General features: G+C 36.5%; 3 protein-coding genes across 11 annotated transcripts in view; 2 read left to right on the top strand and 1 right to left on the bottom strand.

Annotated features, from left to right (window-relative positions):
- E(bx) (nucleosome-remodeling factor subunit NURF301 E(bx)) overlaps positions 1–2,863 on the bottom strand; it is a 29,638-nt gene extending 26,775 nt beyond the window's left edge. For both annotated transcript variants that reach the window (XM_069508937.1, XM_069508941.1), the window contains exon 1: positions 1,258–2,863. In XM_069508937.1, coding sequence (XP_069365038.1) covers positions 1,258–2,278 — 1,021 coding nt within the window. In that variant the 5' untranslated portion in view covers positions 2,279–2,863. The remainder of the gene's footprint in view (positions 1–1,257) is intronic.
- Positions 2,864–4,725: 1,862 nt separating this feature from the next.
- On the top strand, positions 4,726–10,892 carry AIMP2 (aaRS-interacting multifunctional protein 2). Of its 8 annotated transcripts, none has more exons than XM_069508878.1 (5): positions 4,741–4,947; positions 5,138–5,357; positions 6,477–6,623; positions 8,245–8,467; positions 10,140–10,892. In XM_069508878.1, exons 2-5 carry the CDS (start codon positions 5,214–5,216, stop codon positions 10,484–10,486), a joined length of 861 nt encoding a protein of 286 aa, XP_069364979.1. In that variant the 5' UTR covers positions 4,741–4,947; positions 5,138–5,213; the 3' UTR covers positions 10,487–10,892. The 8 variants fall into 8 exon arrangements, with proteins under 8 accessions (XP_069365024.1, XP_069365030.1, XP_069364979.1 ...); XM_034984355.2 differs by having other exon boundaries at positions 4,742–4,947; positions 5,138–5,339; XM_069508905.1 differs by having other exon boundaries at positions 4,746–4,947; positions 5,138–5,199.
- A 2,324-nt stretch (positions 10,893–13,216) lies between these two features.
- Rad23 (UV excision repair protein Rad23) lies at positions 13,217–14,620 on the top strand. Its single transcript, XM_034984352.2, has one exon. It carries the CDS (start codon positions 13,329–13,331, stop codon positions 14,298–14,300), a length of 972 nt encoding a protein of 323 aa, XP_034840243.1. The 5' UTR covers positions 13,217–13,328; the 3' UTR covers positions 14,301–14,620.
- Positions 14,621–19,697: the final 5,077 nt, after the last annotated feature.

Genomic DNA, 19,697 nt, shown 5'->3' with positions numbered 1-19,697 from the left:
CATAATAATGCAGTACTTAATTGTTAGCCATTGCATTAGTGGTGGGTGTAGTAGTTAGGGAGTGAAAAACTGGTACAAAAATAGATTGTACTCATTTTGTTCTGCACCAAACCTGGTGCTTCAGGTTTTTGTATCCCAACTTATGTTATAAATAGAAAAGTGTGTTTGTTTCCGTGCCTCAAAAGGAAAAACGGAACCCTTATAGGATCACTTTGTTATCTGTCTGTCGGTCTGTCTGTCTGTTAAGAAACCTACAGGGTACTTCCCGTTGACCTAGAACGATGAAATTTGGCAGGTAGGTAGATCTTATAGCTGACATTCAGGGAAAAATCTGAAAACCGTGAATTTGTAGTTACAGCACACAAACAAAATTAAATTGTGGTCATGAACTAATAATTAGTATTTTCAATTTTCTAAGTAAGATAACAATATCAAGTGGGGTATCATATGAAAGGTCTTCACCTGTGCATTCTAAAACAGATTTTTATTTATTTTTACTTATCATAGTTTTTGAATCATCCTGCAAAATGTCGAAAAAATACGACTGTAGTATGGAACCCTCATTGCGCGAGCCTGACTCGCACTTGGCGGTTTTCTTTTAAATAGAGATAGCGAGCAAACGAGCAGGCGGGTCACCTGATGTTAAGGGATTACCGCCGCCTATGAACATTTGCAGCACCATAGGAACCGCCGATGCGTTGCAGGCCTTTAAAAGTATGTTGGCAGGCAGGTAGCAATGTCTTATAGCACAAGTAAAGGGAAAAATATAAAAAATGTGAATTTGTGGTTATATCACCAAAAAAAATTTTATAACTTGTATGATGGTGTGGATGTGAGTCTGTAGCTTGATTGTGGTAGAATGACAGCTACTGTGTCACAATCGCAATCACCTCTGATTGATTGATTGTCGCTCATTATTGACTACAATGTATTTTTGCAATAAGAATAGCATAATTTCAGCCAATCACAACAATTGCAATTGTAGTAATGATTGATGCAGGTTTTTTGGGAATCGACTTGCTGAATTGCAATTGACAAAGAATTACAAGAATTATAGTTCAAGACCTAAAGAGTGACAAGTATATTATGGCTACATTTATTAGACTGGAAGTTCCCACAGGATTTTAAGATCTAAATCCACAGAAATTGCAGGCACCATCTTACATGACAGTGATAACAGAAACACCACCTACTCAGTATTGATAAATAAGTACATAATAAAATAAATAGCTAAATTATGTATATCTTAGTACTTACCTTCACTTATAAGATCATCTCTTACTGGATTTGTGATTAAAAATTGATTACACATGAACTGGAGAACTGCCACTCGATCCTCAACGTTAGTAAAAGGGTATTCACAGGAATTCAAGATTCTTGATATATTTGAATCAAATGATTTATCACTTTCTACATACACTCGCAAAACTTCAGGCCATGTCATAGTATCTAATAAAAAAAGAGTAATATTGACACTGTCTTTATGATCCAAAGGGCCAAAATGAGTTTGCTGAGCATCTTCTTCCCTAAGTAAAGCTTTGAGCAACATAATGTGTACTTCTATGAGCAAGTTGCTCTGATCCTCACAGCTGACAGCTGCACAGAGGTCTTCCAGTCTAAATGGTGATAATCTTACCAAATGCCTGAAATGGCGTAACACTTCATATATGCCTACTATTTGTAAAACTAAATTATGGGGAATAATTAAATCATCTGATGATGAAGGCAGCTCCAATGGAGGAATCTGGCGTTCTTCTTGCAGCCAAAGAGGGTCAGGACTGAGAGGTCTTAAGAGGTTATTGCTTGTTTTCCGAGGAGTCCCCCCTGTGGAGCTATAACTGCTGACAGAAAATTCACTGTCACTTGCAGCACCATCTACAACGGAACCTTCTGTGCTTTCGCTGCCGCGATCTTCTTCACCTTCAGATCTGTCGCTGTATTCATCACCGAAATCCGAGCCGTAGTGATATTCCGATTCATGATAATCGGCTGCTTGAGGATTATATCCTCTTCTGGAGTATGCGTTTGATAGGCCACCTCTTTTACTTTTATGGGATTTTCCACCTCTTTGTTTTCTCGTACTTCGTTTACTTGTATCGCTGCCTTGTGGCGACGATGCCCGAGATGCAGATGGTGTACTCGCAAGGGAACCAGACACATTTTGTGATTGTAAATATTTTGGTTTTTTCAATAAATGATATTGAAATTTCCTATTCTTTTCAAAACTACCCGATTTCGGGGGCCTCCCGCGTTTTTTTGCCCCCCTTCCCGTCATCATTATAAACAACTGTCAATTTTGCACAATTTCGCACGTGTATTGCAAGCACATTATTTGTTTACAAAAACAAAACGATGTTACTAATTGTATTTAGGTTTACGCCAAATCTTAAAGCATTCATGATACAAGCCTCCTATCAAAGATGCTTCACGACTGATAAGCGGTATAGCGCACATTCACGGTAATTTTCACTGTTTTATTATAAAAAATAAGTTCGTTCATTATTCCAGTTAGCAGTTTTGGATTATTATCTAAGAAACAAGGCACCAAATCCTAATGACGCGAAACGTGAATAGATACATGCAATTCTGGAAACGCTTAATGCTTGCGTCCTATTGGTCGATTATCCGTCCGCCATGTCGTTTTTCGGACTTGAGGGTTATTGAATTTTCTCTCAATCGAACATAAAATTGAAAAACCAAACATCACACAGTCATTTTTTTTCAGAGATTAAAAAATATGTTTCTTTCGACCTTAATTACAGCATACATAATTCAATTAGTTAAAATACAACAAACGTTGCAAACGACACTATCACAAAAGCAATCATCAAGTATTGACAGATGGCGGCCATCTTTTTAATTTACGAAGCTTAATTAAGTCAAATGCCTGTTTAAAATAAAGATAAACATACACATAATTACACATAACTACCATATATATATTAATTTATTTATATAAAATATTTCCATAAAGTTTGTCTAAAATAAAATTTAGCTCTACATTTAATTGAAATAAAAGTTGTATGTTCAGTCTACGGAACTACGGAAACAGAATACCACAGAATACAGTGCGACAAGACTCTTTTGGCGCGTGGCGAAAATCGGAACTAAATAGTGTGTTATCAATGAACTAATGTCGCCATCGTAGACTGAGTAAAAAATCTAGACAAAGGAACCTTTGCTTTCTCATTCACACTAAAAAGAGAGCACAGATATAGTTACTAATGTGATAAACAGAGACGCAGCTAACATATTTTTGTCCCTTATCGTGTAACCGATTTTTTTCAAGGAATAGAACTTTAGTTGCAAAACAAACTTTGAGAATTCGTGGCGTCATTGTGTTTCTCATTATTTATTTACTTGTTTTCCTTTGCCTTTCATATGGCCCACTTGGTATAGTAATCTTATTTTGAAAGTTGAAAATAGCAATATTTGGTCATGAACACATATTAATTTTTTTCTTGTGATGTAACCATAAATTCACGATTTTAAGATTTTTACCTCCATGTGTGCTATAAGACCTACATTTCTACCAAATTTCATGATTCTAGGTCAACGGGAAGTACCCTGTAGGTTTCTTGACAGACAGACGTACAGACAATAAAGTGATCCTATAAGATCCTATAAGTATAAGTACCGAACCCTAAAAACTAAAAACCTGACGGCTGCTAATAATTTTTTTTTAATTAAAAAAAAATCATCAAATATATTTTACACAAAAACCATGTTAATTCAATACTTAAAGAGTGAATCTGAAATTTTATTGGAATTTTAAGAAAGTGAGATAAATAGTGTAAATTATTATTTTGAATACCTTAAAATAATAATAACACAATTCTATTAAATAAACTTAAATCTAAATTAAAAGTACCTACTTAAAAATATTGAAATAAAACATACAAACTTAAATACACTTCTTCCGAGATAGGCTTTGCTTTTATATATTTTCACACAGCAAGTTAGCACTATTTTTATACTTATAGAAACAAAAAATAGTATTTCAACAACACGTTCACGAGTAACAAAACATACAAACAACATTGTATAGTAAACATAATGTCCGCCATATTGTTTTGCTTGACAGCCCAGTGTTGTCATCCTATTATTTAAAAAAATATTTATAATACTTTTTAAACTAAATGATATTTTAACGACATTATAAAATAAAGATAACAGTATGAAAATTACTTCGAAAACAAAAAAAAGTAATCTTGTTGTTTGTAATTTAATAAACAATGATTAAGAACTTTGTGAGCTACATCATCATTCGTACCATAGATATTTTTTTTATGCTTGCAATCCATTAGACAGGGACACACTCCAATTTGCGACTTCTCGCTCGGCTCGCTTTTCCGCTTAGCATAAATGTATTAGAAATTGGACTTTATGCTAATGCAACAGAATTTATTTTTGCAGGCAGTTAAATCTGAAGTGCACAATCATGTTTAGGTAGCATATCTCTATATTGTGACACCACAGAGTGCTTTTTACATACGGTGTGACACTCGAGTGTGTTTACAACTTTTACAACTTCAAAGTATTCTTATATTACCTAGTGATTATATTCTCTTTGCTTATATTTACAAAGTACTCTGTGGCATGTGGTGAGGATTGCTGAGGTTATGACTTTGGAGTACCTATGCTATAGCTATAGCTTTTATTTCTGGTCGGTGGCTATCATAGGTGGCTATAGCACCCCTCCCCTCCGCTTTTATTTCTGGTCGGTGCCCCTCCGCCTCCATCAAGCTACTTAACCACAGAATACATTTACTCTGCAGTGGCCCCATACAAAGTTGCCACCCCTTGTACCACTATTAATCTGTGCCATACTTAACACTGGCGAAGTCTCGACGAAGTGCACGGACCAAACGAAGTGCATTGTGCTGGTCTGGCACCTTTTATTTCTGGTCGGTGGTCTGGCACTATAAAAATCAATAAAAGAAGAAGGTAAGGAGCGTGAGCAACGGATAATATTATTATAGCGCTAGTGACCAGTGATATACGTGAGACGCCACTGACCATAAAAAAATGGCATGAGCAGAGTACTCTGTGAGAGAGCCCATGGATGGATGGATGGAGAGTCCTGTCTCAATTTTTTTTTATTGATTCTCAATATTAGTGTAATATATTTTTACAGAGGTGAAACTTTAATCAAACGAGGAAAAAGAAAATAGAGTGTCGCGTTTCCGGCTAATCCTGGTAAACCAAAAAAAATGTATCATATGAAAAATTTAGTATCACAGGAGCAATCATTAGTGCTGCCAAAATGCATGTACTATATAAAAAATCCCATTGAGGGGTGCTTAAAAGAAGAAATGGAAATAAATGTTTGTGACCAGGTTATCAAGTTTCTTAAGGTTTATTTTTATTTAAATTGTTTACAGAATACATATACTTTTGTAATTCTTGTAAGTATAGTGAAAACTCGCCACTTGTAGCACACAAATATCTCTACATAGTATAAAATAAAGTCGCTTCCCGCGTCTGTATGTAAGTATGAACGCGTAGATCTTTTAAACTACACAACGGATTTTAATGCGGTTTTCACCAATAGATAGAGTGATTCAAGAGAAAGGTTTCTAGCTATAGTTTAATTCTCAAAAAATTAGAGATCCCTAGAGAAATTGAAATAATGTGAATTCGGTCGGAAAAAAATCCTCTCATTTGAGAGTTTCCGAGGCAATGACACCTCATCACATTAGTATCTACATTGCACCCATGCGAAGCCGGGGCGAGTCGCTAGTAAATTATAATATACACCACTAAAATTTTCTCCATATTATGCCATTTGAAGATCATAGCATAGTATTATGTAACATGGGTTTTCCTGTCCGGTATGGAATGCCACAATTTCTTGCCATCATAAAAAAAATACTAAGTATGCTCTTATCTAATGATAATAATGATTCATTGTGTACCGTACCTACTACCACTTCTATAAGTTACATATGCAGAATTGTTATTTTTTAATGGCATGAAAATATCTCAGCCAATCATAGCAGCGTCTGTCCGCTATTGGTTGTTGTCTATGTGCCATGTTTCTTACTTGAACTTGCAAATTATGAGCGAGATGGTACAAGTCTCTGTTCTTGTGTTTTAAATCTTAACATCAAGCAAATAAGGTCTGTATTTCTTTAGTGTACATTCAGTTTAGTTTGCATTAGGTTGTACCTACTTTTCTGCCCAAAGGAGTTTTTTAGGTTGAACTTTCTGCATTTTTTCAATGCTACTTTTAAATGGTTAGTACTGTACTACAGGTATTTTTACATACCTATAAGTAGGAATATTATATTATTTTTTATAATTATGTGCATAAAGTTACATGAGCATCACTCCACAAATTCAATAGAGTAAAGGATATGGCTTACTGTTACCATATTAATGGGGTAATACAGAATATCTAATGAGTAGGATAGGGCATCAACAGATTCTACTGTGCAGACATGTGTCTTAGTAACTTTGTTATAACTTTGTAGAAGATGCCCAATACTCAACTTATTGAACTGGAAGGACGGCAAGATAAATTGCTTGAAAAATTAGATAATCTCTACGAAAGAATAAAAAGCATAAGTTCACTTTGTAATATTAATATTGAGGAGAAAACGGAGAAAGTCATCAATATTGTAAGTTTAATTTAATTTAATTCATTACAGACACATGCTTGACCACAACCACATCAGATGTAAAGTGATGATGTGGCCTAAGGTGGGATGCGTTTACCTAGAAGATGCCTATTCACTCTTGTTTTAAAGATACCCAGATATAATTGGTAGGAAACTCTCTAAAAGCTTACAATATTGAGAACCACCTACTTTTCAGAAGTCGGTTAGAAACTAATAAATCCATACTAATAAATAAAATTGAAGTGTCTGTCTGTAGTTTCGAAGTAACTACCTCAAATTAAGCCTATACTTACTTTATTTTTACTTACTTAAGCCTATATGGTTATTTGAACTGTACCATAACTGAATCACACAATTTTTAAATTTTTGCCTGTTCAAACAGAACGGGCTAATCTTCGGAACGGCTGAACCTATTTTGACGGGACTTTCACAGACAAGATTATTAACCAAGGAGTCAAAAAAGGAGGTGTTGTATTTTTCTACCTATATACACTGAAATCTCCGAGATTTCTGAACTGATTTGAGTATTATTTTTTTAATCGATAGAGAAACTTTGCGACATTGCCCCATAAAAAATTTGTATTCCAACTCCTCAGTCCTGATGCTGTACAGGACCTGATCACAAAAATTGATGGGATTTAGAAACCGTCGGTTATAAATTGATATTGAAGATGAGTACCTACCTATCAAAAGGAATTGCAGTCTTAAATCGTGGTGATGCCACAGAATTTCTAAAGAATCATGCGTTTAAATATTTTTACGAAATTTGGTACTGAGATATCTTGCATCTCGGGGCAGGCTACTTTTATCCTGGAAAATCAAATGTTCCCACAGGATTTTTAAAAACCTGAAACCACGCGGGCAAAACTGCGGGCATCAGCTAATTGTAAAAAAAAATTTGCAAAAAAAAATAAAAACCGACTTTAATACAACAAACACTAAAAATTAAAAAATAATTTAATTTATTACCGAATATATTATTATGTATACAAGAGTTAATATAGTTCCATAATAATACTTTTTGGTGCCGGTGCCAATTAGCTTTAGCGAATCGTCTAGACTTCATATTTTTAAGAGACTCCTCATTGGCACCGACCCCAAAAAATATTGTTATGGAACTATATTAACTCTTTAATACATAATATATTCGGTAATAAATTAAATTATTTTTTAATTTTTAGTGTTTCTGTATTTGAAGTCGGTTTTTATTTTTTTTTGCAAATTTTTTTTTCAATTTTTAGTTGCCCCATGGACATGGTATTAATATACTATGCCTGGTTAAAAATCTACTGTTTACTAAGCTATTACACTGATCGCGAGCAATTTACTCTTATCCATTGAGGAGTTCCATTATCTATCCTCGAAGATGTTCATCAGATCTTCAACCAAATTTAAATGGGACCACCTTTGAAGTATACTCTTTCAAACAATAAAAGAATTTTCAAAATCGGTCCAGGCGAATTGAGAACCTCCTCCTTTTTTGAAGTCGGTTAATAATTCAATATCATGAGTCATGACCATGCTATAGTCACAATCTGTGATTGTCTGTATATTCACTTAAAACTTTTTAAGGTATAAGATTATAATAATTCATGTGTTTCAGATGTGTTTTCTGTTTCAGATCAGTTCAGAAGAGATTGTTGTAGTTCTGAATCCTAATGTACTTCCTTGGTTTCTGAACAAATTTTTGAAGGAAATCCCATTGCTGAATGTCACATGGCATGTTCATTCCTCTGTACCAACTGAGAAAATACCCATAATAGATGCTTTTTTTGGAAAGTATCAAGATTTATATAGAGTGAAACAGGGTTGCAAGATTAATCTGAGATTGATTTTCAAATGTGGTATGTGGTACATCAAATTTTTTAATGCTTGAAATTGAGTTAAATACATACAATGATTTAGTATTTTAATTGTGTATAGTTTTAAGTGAAATAAGTAGGTATATTATTATTGTTGGTAAACTTTTATGCTTGACTATCTTATGCCCACGACTTCATCCGCGTGGACTACACAAATTTCGAACCCCTATTTTACCCCCTTAGGGGTTGTATTTTCAAAAATCCTTTATTAGCGAATGTCTACGTCACAATAGTTATCTACATGCCCCGCCCGATCCGTTCAGTAGTTTGAGCTGTGCGTTGATAGATCACTCAGCTAGTCCCTTTTGCATTTTATATATTGAGATTAAATTAATTTTTTTATGTATATATTTTAATGAGTAATAATATTAAAGACTTATGTAAGACAAGGGATAGGTATCTATTTTAAATAGGAACCTATAGTATAGTAAATGAGTCCATCATAATACTTGGAATACAAGATAAAGTTGAAAACTACAACCCGACTACGAATGTGTAAAATTGGGTTGCTGTCGCTGGGTATATTTTAATAGTATACTAGATTTATATTTATGAACTCAGTAGTTTTTCCTCTTTCATTTGACTCTTTTTAGGGTTCCGTACCTCAAAAGGAAAAACATAACCCTTATCATAGGATCACTTTGTTGTCTGTCTCTCTGTCAAGAAAACTACAGGGTACTTTCCGTTGCCCCAGAATCGTGAAATTTGGCAGGTAGGTAGGTCTGCTATAAGCAGTCATTCGGGGGAAAATCTGAAAACCGTGAATTTGTGGTTACATCACACAAAAAAATTGTGGTCATGAACTAATAATTAGTATTTTCAATTTTCAAAGTAAGATAACTATATTAAGTGGGGTATCATACGAAAAAGCTTCACCTGTGCATTCTAAAACAGATTTTTATTTATTTTTACTTATCATAGTTTTTGAATTATCGTGCAAAATGTCGACAAAATACGACTGTCGTACGGAACCCTCGTTGCGCGAGCCTGACTCGCACTTGGCCAGTTTTTTAGATGTGACATCCATCAGATTGATTTTGTTCATATAAAATGTAGCCTATGTCACCCGGACCATAACCGCAGAGTAGACCAGAGAGGAAGCTTCATACAAGCGGTTTTCTGTAGGTATACTCACTCATAGCCGCCACACACGCTCGCACCGGCGCGGCGTGTCACGGACGTTACGCCGATGGGACGATTTGGCTCAGTCGTGGTCGGGTGGTGTTCGGTTCGTCAGGGCTGTGGGTCGTGCGCGTGTTTTCGAGAGTTTGCATTTTAAATAGCGTAAATTTTATAAAAAATAAGACTTAGTGATATTTGTAGTAACTAGGTATTAAATTCATTCATTTTACTAAAGTAAGTTTGTACCTAGCCACTGTCAGTCTGTCTGTCAGTCGGTTAGTCTATCAGTCTGTCTGTCTGTCTATCAGACTGTCTGTCAGTCTGTCAGTCTGTCATGTCATTAGCAATTTGCGGGACTTATATTTAGTATTTTTTTCTTTTAATTTTTCACTTGTAACAGGTGACAACCCTATAAGAATAGGTATAAAATTTTGAACTGTATAGGAAGCTTCCCCTCTGTAGGGATATCTACTCGTGTGCTATAACGACTAATCAATTGACACCTCATTCATCAAAACCATTTCTTTTTCAGAATCAACTACTCCAGAGTTAAAATTCTCATCTCTGAGCTTTCCAATACTTGGTGCAGTAAATATAATAAGATATTTGTGTCTTACATATGATAATATAGCACCTTACGACTATTGTAATTATGAAGTAGATGCCATGTTAGACTCTGCATATCAACTTGAAACAGCATCAGAAAAAAGTAGAGCACTTCTTATTTCTAAAATATTTCCACAGTCAAAAGAATGGATTTACCGAGATAGGTTTTCAATTATTGATTTAGCAGTTTTCAATGTTGTCATCCAACTGCAGAATGGTATTAAGTATGTTCCCAAAAAATGGTTTAACAATTGTGAGAAAATGATATTGTGAATTAATAATACCTAATTGAATCTTATTGTAGTCTGCTCGACTACTTTGTGTAACAGATCGGAAGTATATCTAATGTAAACTTTGTATGTAATATATGTATAGTACCCGACAGGTCGAGAGATGGCAAGCGGGGTGGGGACGCCCTGCACACCCGCACAGCTCCCGCGCTAACCCGGTCTCCCCGCCTCATACCCCGACTGCCATCTCGACCCGTCGCGTACTATACATATATTTCATACTTTACATTAGATAGACTTCCGATCTGTTACACGGAGTAGTCGAGCAGACTATCTTTTTTTCCCGATTGGTCAATCAATCGAACTTACCACGGAAGTTCTAACAGTCTAACAAGAACTGAATAGCTGAAGTGCTCGTGACTCGTTTTAATAAACGTATTTGAAACTAATTATGTATATTTTGATTGTAATTATGTAGTCACCTACCGAATGCTGATTGCTTACCCTAATTCTATGCATTATCTTGTTTTCAGCTATTATGGAGGTTCATATTCATAAGCAGAAAACAGACTTTTAAACTGAGCTAGTGATAACTGCATTTTATTTTAATACATTTTATTGATCCCATGCGATTTTTTAGGGTCCCATACCTCAAAAGGAACCCTAAAGGACCAGTTCGTTGTCTGTCTGTCAATTCGGGGATACAAAACCTATATAATGTGGCTAATTCCTTTGTACACAATCTCTAAACTAAACTAAAATATCACGTCTAAATCTATTGCTATCCCTTTCATAATGTTGCTTGCGGAAAAGGAAAGCACTAGACTTAGACCTGTTAATTTAGTTTAGTTTAGAGATTGTGTACCTACTAGAGAATCGGCCCCAATATAAACCTAATGAAATTGGGCAGATAGCAGGAAAAGTAAAGGACAAAACCCGAAAACCGTGTATTTGTGGTTACATCACAAAAAAAATAAAGATTTATTTCCGACCAAATAGTTTATTAAACCCATAGATACCCCATTGGTTTCTACGCGGCATCGTACCGGAACGCTGGATCGGTTTGCGGCTCGGTTTTGCCCACCAAACCAGACCGGAGACAATTCAGAAATTATAAATTGTCGGGAATCGAACCCGGGACCTCCGACTTATAAGATCACAGCGCTCACCAGACACCACTGCTCGGCTTATAAAACTGTATCAACGGACGCAGCGCTGGTACTGGCGAACCTAATACCTATCCACTTACTGGCTCTCGAGAGAACGGAGACAAGAAACATCAAAAACTCCGAACAAATCAGAACCTCGAAAAAGGAAACCCTCGCAAGATGGCAAAGAGAGTGGGATAGCTCGACCAAAGGTAGATGGACACATTGTCTCATTCCAAACCTGGAAAAATGGACAAATAGACAACATGGCCGACTGTCTTACCGACTGACGCAGCTTCTAACAGGGGACGGGGTATTCATGGACTTCCTCGTACGCATTGGTAAAAGACAAGATGCTAGATGTTTTTACTGCAGCGAAGTTGATGATGCGATGCACACAATATTTGCATGTGCAAAGTGGGAAAGAGAGAGAAGAGAGATCGTCAGTAGAATGGGAGACATAACAGTAGAAAATCTAATAGAAAAAATGCTGGAAAATGAGAAAAACTGGACAGCTATAACAGACTTTGCTGAAATAATAATGAAGGAAAAGGAAGACGAAGAAAAAAGAAGAGGAAAATAGTAAAAGACAAGAATGTTGCTGTGTTGTAGGCTGAAAGGCGGGTACACGGTCAACAAGAAGACAGCAGGGGTTTTTAGCCGGTAAGAGTCCGGCTCTACCTACGGGTGTCCATGAGGATTTTCCCCTGCTGCATTAAAAAAAAAAAAAAAAAAAAAAAAAAGACACCACTGCGCCAGGGAGGTTGCTGACAACCCCGCTGATACAAGCAATAAATACTTTTTGATTTTTTTAGGGTTTCGTTTCGGTTCGTAGGAAGTAGGTTTGACGACCTTCCTGGCGCAGTGGTAAGCGCTGTGGTCTTATTAGCCTCCTGGGGGTCCTGGGTTCGATTCCTGGCGGGGATTTGGAATTTTATAATTTCTGAATTTCTGGTCTGGTCTGGTGGGAGGCTTCGGCCGTGGCTAGTTACCACCCTACCGGCAAAAGCCATGCCGCCAAGCGATTTAGCGTTCCGGTACGATGCCGTGTAGAAACCAAAGTGGCATGGGTTTATTAAAAACTGTCATACCCCTTCCAGGTTAGCCCGCTTTCATCTTAGACAGCATCGTCACTTACCTCCAGGTCAGATTGCAGTCAAGGGCTAACTTGTATCTGAATAAAATAAATACGTTATAGGTATATACATCCTACCTATAGGTTTTAGAACAAACAAGAACAACGAAGTCATAAGGGTTCCAAAATCTCAGGATATACGGAACCCTAATTATGCTGAATCTTGCCTTACCGGTAATGTTTTATTCGATCTGCTAAAAACTGCAATTTTTTCGAACCTGTGACAATCTGCTATCTAAATCCTCTTAAAAAGGGGCATACCTAATCCTGTTATCGTCAGGCAGCTATGTCGATTGTCGAATCGCGAACTGCTACCCCTGCCACCTTAAAACACCGGCTTTCTGTGGCTTGCAGGTGACTGATTTTCTAATTTTATCCATTGTTTCTGTTGAGCAGCTACTACCATGACCACCATTCCCATGACTACGCTACCTATACCAAAGTTACCCGTTTCTACTGTACTATAGTATGCACCGTATACTGTGTGCTCTATTTTAGTCTATGATTTTGACAAAAAGAGGTTATGTTTACTGAATAGTTGATAATTTTGTCGAGTCAGATCAGATATTTGTGGATTTAAATACTTACCGATAAAAAGCAAGATGTTAGTTACATTAAAAACTTTACAACAACAAACATTTCAAATAGACATAGACCCAGAGGAGACGGTGAAAGCATTGAAGCTGAAAATTGAAGTGGAAAAAGGTAAAGACTATGCGGCAGACCATCAGAAACTTATTTATGCGGGTAAAATTCTTATTGATGACAATAAGCTGTGCACCTACAATATAGATGAAAAGAAATTCATCGTTATTATGGTAACTAAACCTAAATCATCTGATAATCAACAAGCGTCATCGACCTCTGCGCCAGAAGCTGGAGAAAGTACGTCAACTGAAAGTGGTGACGCTAAAAACAAAGCCGCCGAGGAAACGCCGAAGCCTGCTCCTACCGTAGAACCCGAGCGTGCCGTTGAACCGTCTGTTACTTCTACCGATCTTGACTTTGAATCAACGGTGCAAAGCATTATGGATATGGGGTACAACAGGCAACAAGTAGAACAGGCTCTGCGCGCATCCTTTAGTAACCGTGAAAGAGCAGTTGAATATCTCATCACAGGAATCCCTGAAGAATTACTTCAAGAACAGGAAGTGGAAGAAAGTTCTGATGAAGATCCATTAGGTTTCCTACGTGATCAACCACAATTTCAACAAATGCGTGCTGTGATTCAGCAAAATCCAAATTTATTAAACACTGTATTGCAACAAATTGGACAATCAAACCCAGCCCTATTGCAAGCCATAAGTCAGCACCAACAAGCTTTTGTCAGAATGCTCAATGAACCTGTCAGTGCACCAGCCGCAGGAGCTGCTACAGAAGAAGTTGCTGCGGACAGTCCAATCGCACAAGCTCCACAAAATGTCATCCAAGTTTCACCTCAAGATAAAGAAGCTATAGAACGATTAAAAGCACTTGGCTTTCCTGAGCATATGGTAATACAAGCTTATTTTGCTTGTGAAAAGAATGAAAATCTTGCAGCAAATTTTTTACTGTCTCAAAACTTTGATGATTAAAATAGTCACAGTGTAACAATAAAATAAAATCCTGTCAGCATATTTGCTACTGGTTCTAATTATTAAATAATTGAAGTAAATATACTGTTAGGTTTAATTTTCAATCTTTGAAAAATGTAAACAAACTGCAGAAATTTATGTTGGAAAATAAAAAGCCTAATAATCTTCTTAGTACATGTCTTTCATATGTAAGTTGCACTAAAATTCACATGATTTATCAATAATAATAATATGTAATAAATTCCTTATTGTTCAATTCTTTCTTTTAATAAAACAGTTATTGTTATCTTTTAATGATAATATTAATTTTTTGCGAATCACTTGTGTGCTTTTTTGAAATATCCTGCAGTACCCGCTCTTATTTTCCAGGGTAAAAAATATAGCTGATGCCCGCAACTTCGTCCAAGTGGATTTAGGTTTTTAGAAATCCCATAGGAACTTTAATTTTTTGGAATAAAAAGCAGCCTGTCAAACTCCAGTTCTTTAATAGGCTACTTGACAATTTTTTTAAGTTGGTCTTAAATGGTTAATATTTGTCCTATTATATCAAAAAAATTAACACTATATTTTTTTGCGCCCTAAAAACCGTAAAACTTTAATTTAAAAAAATATTTGTAATATAACCACAGTGGTTATACTGTTGTTTACAAATGCATGACGTCAGAGCACAGATAATCTATCGGCCAAACAGGGCCGACAGTGTTTTCACCTGTCTAAGAAAAATATTTTTTTAAATTAAAGTTTTACGGTTTTTAGGGCGCAAAAAAATATAGTGTTAATTTTTTTGATATAATAGGACAAATATTAACCATTTAAGACCAACTTAAAAAAATTGTCAAGTAGCCTATTATACCCAGGCAAAAAATCACGTTGTTCCGTTGTAACGTGATTGAAGGACAAACAAACATTTCGCATTTTATAATAATATGGGTAGTGATGTAATTACATATAGAAATCCTATTTGTATCAAATTCAGTTTTTTAAGGCGCTAGCGAGAATAAAAATATTTTGGAAACGCAGGATGGACCATATCAAATCAAATTAACATTCACTATTTAATTTTATATGGAGCTTCTAACACCAAGCTTACTCTTATTACCTGAACAATTAGGTAGGTCATTCACTTTGCCCCATCCTCCGCCACTTGACTTTCTAAATCTGCCATAGGAAAATACTTACATTAGTATTAGGTAGGTACCTACGTTATACAATAATGAGTTGCCGCTATTGCTTCTCCATCTCCATGCTCGGCCCCTTGGTGCTAAATCTGTGAGCATCAGGCTTGTTCGTCCAAGACAACAGGTAATAGGTAGGTACCTACATAACATAGCTCTTATATTTTCTACTGCAAACAGTGGAGCACACGAGATGTAAATAGAACAAATTCGCAGGGGCTTATATAAGTACTAGCTGATGCCCGCGTAGATTTAAAGTAGCCTATCCGTAGCCCGTCCCCGAGATGAAAGGTATCCGAGTACCAAATTTCGACGCATGATTCTTTAAAAATCCCGTGGGTTTACCACGATTTAGGAATACAATTCCTCATAGCAGCAGGGCTGAGGAGTTGGGCTCTCGAGTTCAAAAAGTCTTGACTTGGTAGGCACCTCCAATATCAAATTTATAACCGACAGTTTTAAATCCCATCAGTTTTGGTGGTCAGCTTCTGTACAGCATCAGGATTGAAGAGTTCGAATCCAAATTTTTTATGGGACAATTTCGCAGTTTCTCTATCGGTCTATCGGTTAAAAAAATCACGCAATTCAGAAATCTGTCTCTTCGGAGTAACACAACTCCTCTTTATTTGAAAGTCGGTTATAAGTCGCCATCCTCACATAAACTTCAACAGTTTCTAGAGGATGGCGAACTGTTTATTTTAAAATGTATTTTTTCAAATTTACGTGTGATCAATAAAATAAAAAAAAAAGTTGCCTCTGTTACGCCGGAACTAGCTCTTAGTTTTAAGATGTGATGTTATGTTATGTAAATAAACGTCTTATCTTTCTTTCTTTCTTTTTTAAAAGAATATTAGCCATGTTAAATAACTAATATTCCCCTTTCCTCTCCAACTAAGCGTCAAGCTTGTGCTAGGAGTAGGTACGACAATAGTGCAACGGGCGGGGTTTGAACCGTCGACCTTTCGGTTTCATGCACTCCTTTACCGGTTGAGCTATTGAGGCTCTGGGCTGTTTGAGGCTTCTTTCCTTGGTTACTCCTATACTTGTCTGTGAAAGTCCCGTCAAAATAGGTTCAGCCATTCCGAAGCTTACGAGACAAAAAAATTAAATACGTGCGATTCAGTTATGGTACATTTCATAATGTGCTTTAATTGAATTCAGAAATACAGAAAAATCTTAAAACTTCTCGAACTCATAACTTCTACTAACCCTTCCGCGGAATCAAGTTAATATAGTGCTCTCTCTGTTTGGATCTATCATTTGAATGGATACGCAACAGAGAGAGCGCTATTCTTACTTCTCCGCGGAATGAAGTTAGTATAGCGCACTTTGTTTTTGCATAAAGAGTAGAGAGGAGTAGAGAGGTACAGAGAGCGCTATATTAACTTGATTCCGTGGATAGGGTAAGAGCAAGATCCCATTGCTACCAGACCTTCCTTATTTTCTGAGCAACAAAATGTGGGATAGAGTAGTGTTAGGGCCTTTGTGCCCAGCACTATGGGCGCCCTTAGGACGTTTGCGCACTCATCCATGATGAAATCACGGATTCCGTAAAAATAAGATTCGAATGAGTACGTATTTCTATGACGGCCACTTCGAAGAAAAACGGATACGAACCGAATACGGATGAGTGCACAAACGCCCTTATTGTGTACTATTAACGTACGCATTATCTTCTATCTAACTTGTGCAGTGGACCAATATAGGTATCAGCAGCTTTTAATTTCTTCCTACTGTGTTGATATTTAAGTGCTCATGGAGTTCCGATAACTGCAAGAACTATGGCGCGTTGGGTAGTTGTTTAGAAATGTAATTTCGAGCTCTTTATACAATTTAAATATTGGAGTCGTATGCTGATCCCCAGAGTTCTATGCGGTATGACCATATGGGCTTTATTACTGTCTTGTATATCAGGTGCTTGTTGTCTAAGGAAAGTCTAGAGTTCCTTGAGAGCAACCAATACAGCCCTCTCAGTCGGTGATAGAGCGCATCCCTCTTGGTTTGAACGTGTTTCTTCCAGGTGAGCCCTTTGTACCTGACGTTGTCACTTTGCGGAAGTTCATTGTTCAGTGAGACCAGAGGACAGTTTCCTCGACGAAGAGTAGGTAAATGTTATATGGACTGACTAGCTTATGCTCGCGACTTCATCCGCGTGGACTACACAAATTTGAAACCCCTATTTTACCTGCCAATTTTTGAATTTTCAAAAATTCTTTCTTAGCGTATGCCTACTTCATTAGAGCTATCTGTACGCCAAATTTCAGCCCGATCCGTCCCGTAGTTTGAGCTGTGCGTTGATAGATCAGTCAGTCAGTCAGTCAGCTTTTCCTTTTGTAGATTTTGTACTGCTAGTGTTTATTCTCCATTCCGACAACCATTTTTGATTTTCGGGGATAAAAAGTAGGCTTGTGTTTAACCAGGGTATAATCTATGTCCAATCTAAATTTCAGCCAAATCTGTCCAGTAGTTTTTGCGTGAAAGGGTAACAAACATATACACATACATACACACAAACTTTCGCGTTTATAATATTAGCGTTATGCTGCCAAAGTTAAGCTGCCTATTTAATTTAAAACAAATTAAAACGATGCCAGTTTATTTTATTAGTCGCCGGCAAAATAATAACCCTTATGTAAATAGTAAATAGGATACTGTCCAGGCCAGGAATAAAGTAATTGCCGGCCGAGTAATATCGGAAGGACGAGGCAAAGCTGAGGACTTCCCAAGTGAGTTTAAAAGGACGAGGCACCAGCCGAGGATTTTAAACTAAACGAGGTCGTTAATGCTATTTCGGCAGAGGCTGGTATAGTACTTAGCTCCCACTTGCTCGTAAATTGCTTCATTAAAGAAAGAGGACTGTAATCGGCACTTTACTGTCCGCACGCCAGCAATTAAAAAAAGGACTGTAATAGAAATTGCTGAATAGTGGTGTCGATTGTTCTTTCTCTTACACTATTTAGAGAACCAGCATCTTTTGCTTTTTAACATTGCTAAAAAAGGACGGGAAATGAATTTTAAATTTAACGACTCTTATTGCACTCTACAAATAGCCTTATGAGTCACGACGTTTGTCAGATTTAAATTAAATTAAAACCTGTCAGACCTGTGTGTCAGACTGTGTCTGTCCTTTTCGTATTACATTAGTAATAAAAGGATGCGAATACTCTAAACGAACGACTCTTAGTTGTGGTCAGAATCAGCATCAGTTTCACACTGCAGACGAGGTTCTTTAATTAAGTGACGACTAAGTTAGGTTTTATGTACACGAATGTCGCTTGTTTTTAGGGTTCCGTACCTCGAAAGGAAAAAGGAACCCTTATAGGATCACTTTGTTGTCTGCCTGTCCGTCTTGTCTGTCAAGAAAACCTATAGGGCACTTCCCGTTGACCTAGAATCATGAAATTTGGCAGGTAGGTACAAGTAAAGGAGAAAATCCAAAAACCGTTTACATCACAAAAAAAATGGGTTCATGAACTAACTAATATATTATATTTTCAAAATAAGATAACTAGATATCAAGTGGGGTATCATAATATGAAAGTGTATTTACCTGTAAATTCTAAAACATATTTGTATGCATATCTAATAATTTTAGATTTATCGTGCAAAATGTCAAAAAATAGGTACTGTTCTTCCCCTTCATGTAAAAGTGGGGATGATTATTTTTTCTTGTCTACCCCATAGTGTGGGGTATCGTTGAATAGGAAATACTGTGGGTGTGGGAACATCATTTTTCGATTTCTAGATCCGTTTGTAAAATATGATGTTTAAAAGTGCTAATTTTTACTAGTCAAGTGCCCCCACTTATCAGCCAAATGGAAGTATATAGGAACGTGAAAAAATTCACAGCAGTAGTATATATAATCAATTTTAAAGGAAAACTATCATGGCTAAGTAGGGTTAAGGAGTTATATCTGCTTTTCGAGGTTAATTATTGTACGTAGATATTATGAGTTGCATATTTAATTATCGTCCTTTGTGAGCCTGTTTGTAGAAGTGAACCGTGAAAAACAATGAAATTCAAAATATCCTCACTATTCATTAAAAAAAAAATCACTATCCTAGGTCAGCTATAATAATTGTGACTACGGAACCCTACACTGCGCATGGCCCGCCACGCATTTGGCCGCTTTTTATATATAGAGAAGATATAGAGATAAACCTCTACAAACAGTTAACAAAAGTGATTCATACCGTTTTAAAGAATGAAGTAATTTCTGAG

Source organism: Maniola hyperantus, chromosome 3 (genome assembly GCF_902806685.2).
Source record: "Maniola hyperantus chromosome 3, iAphHyp1.2, whole genome shotgun sequence".
NCBI classification, from domain to species: Eukaryota; Metazoa; Arthropoda; class Insecta; order Lepidoptera; family Nymphalidae; genus Maniola; species Maniola hyperantus.
This window is presented reverse-complemented; position numbering and strand designations above follow the sequence as displayed.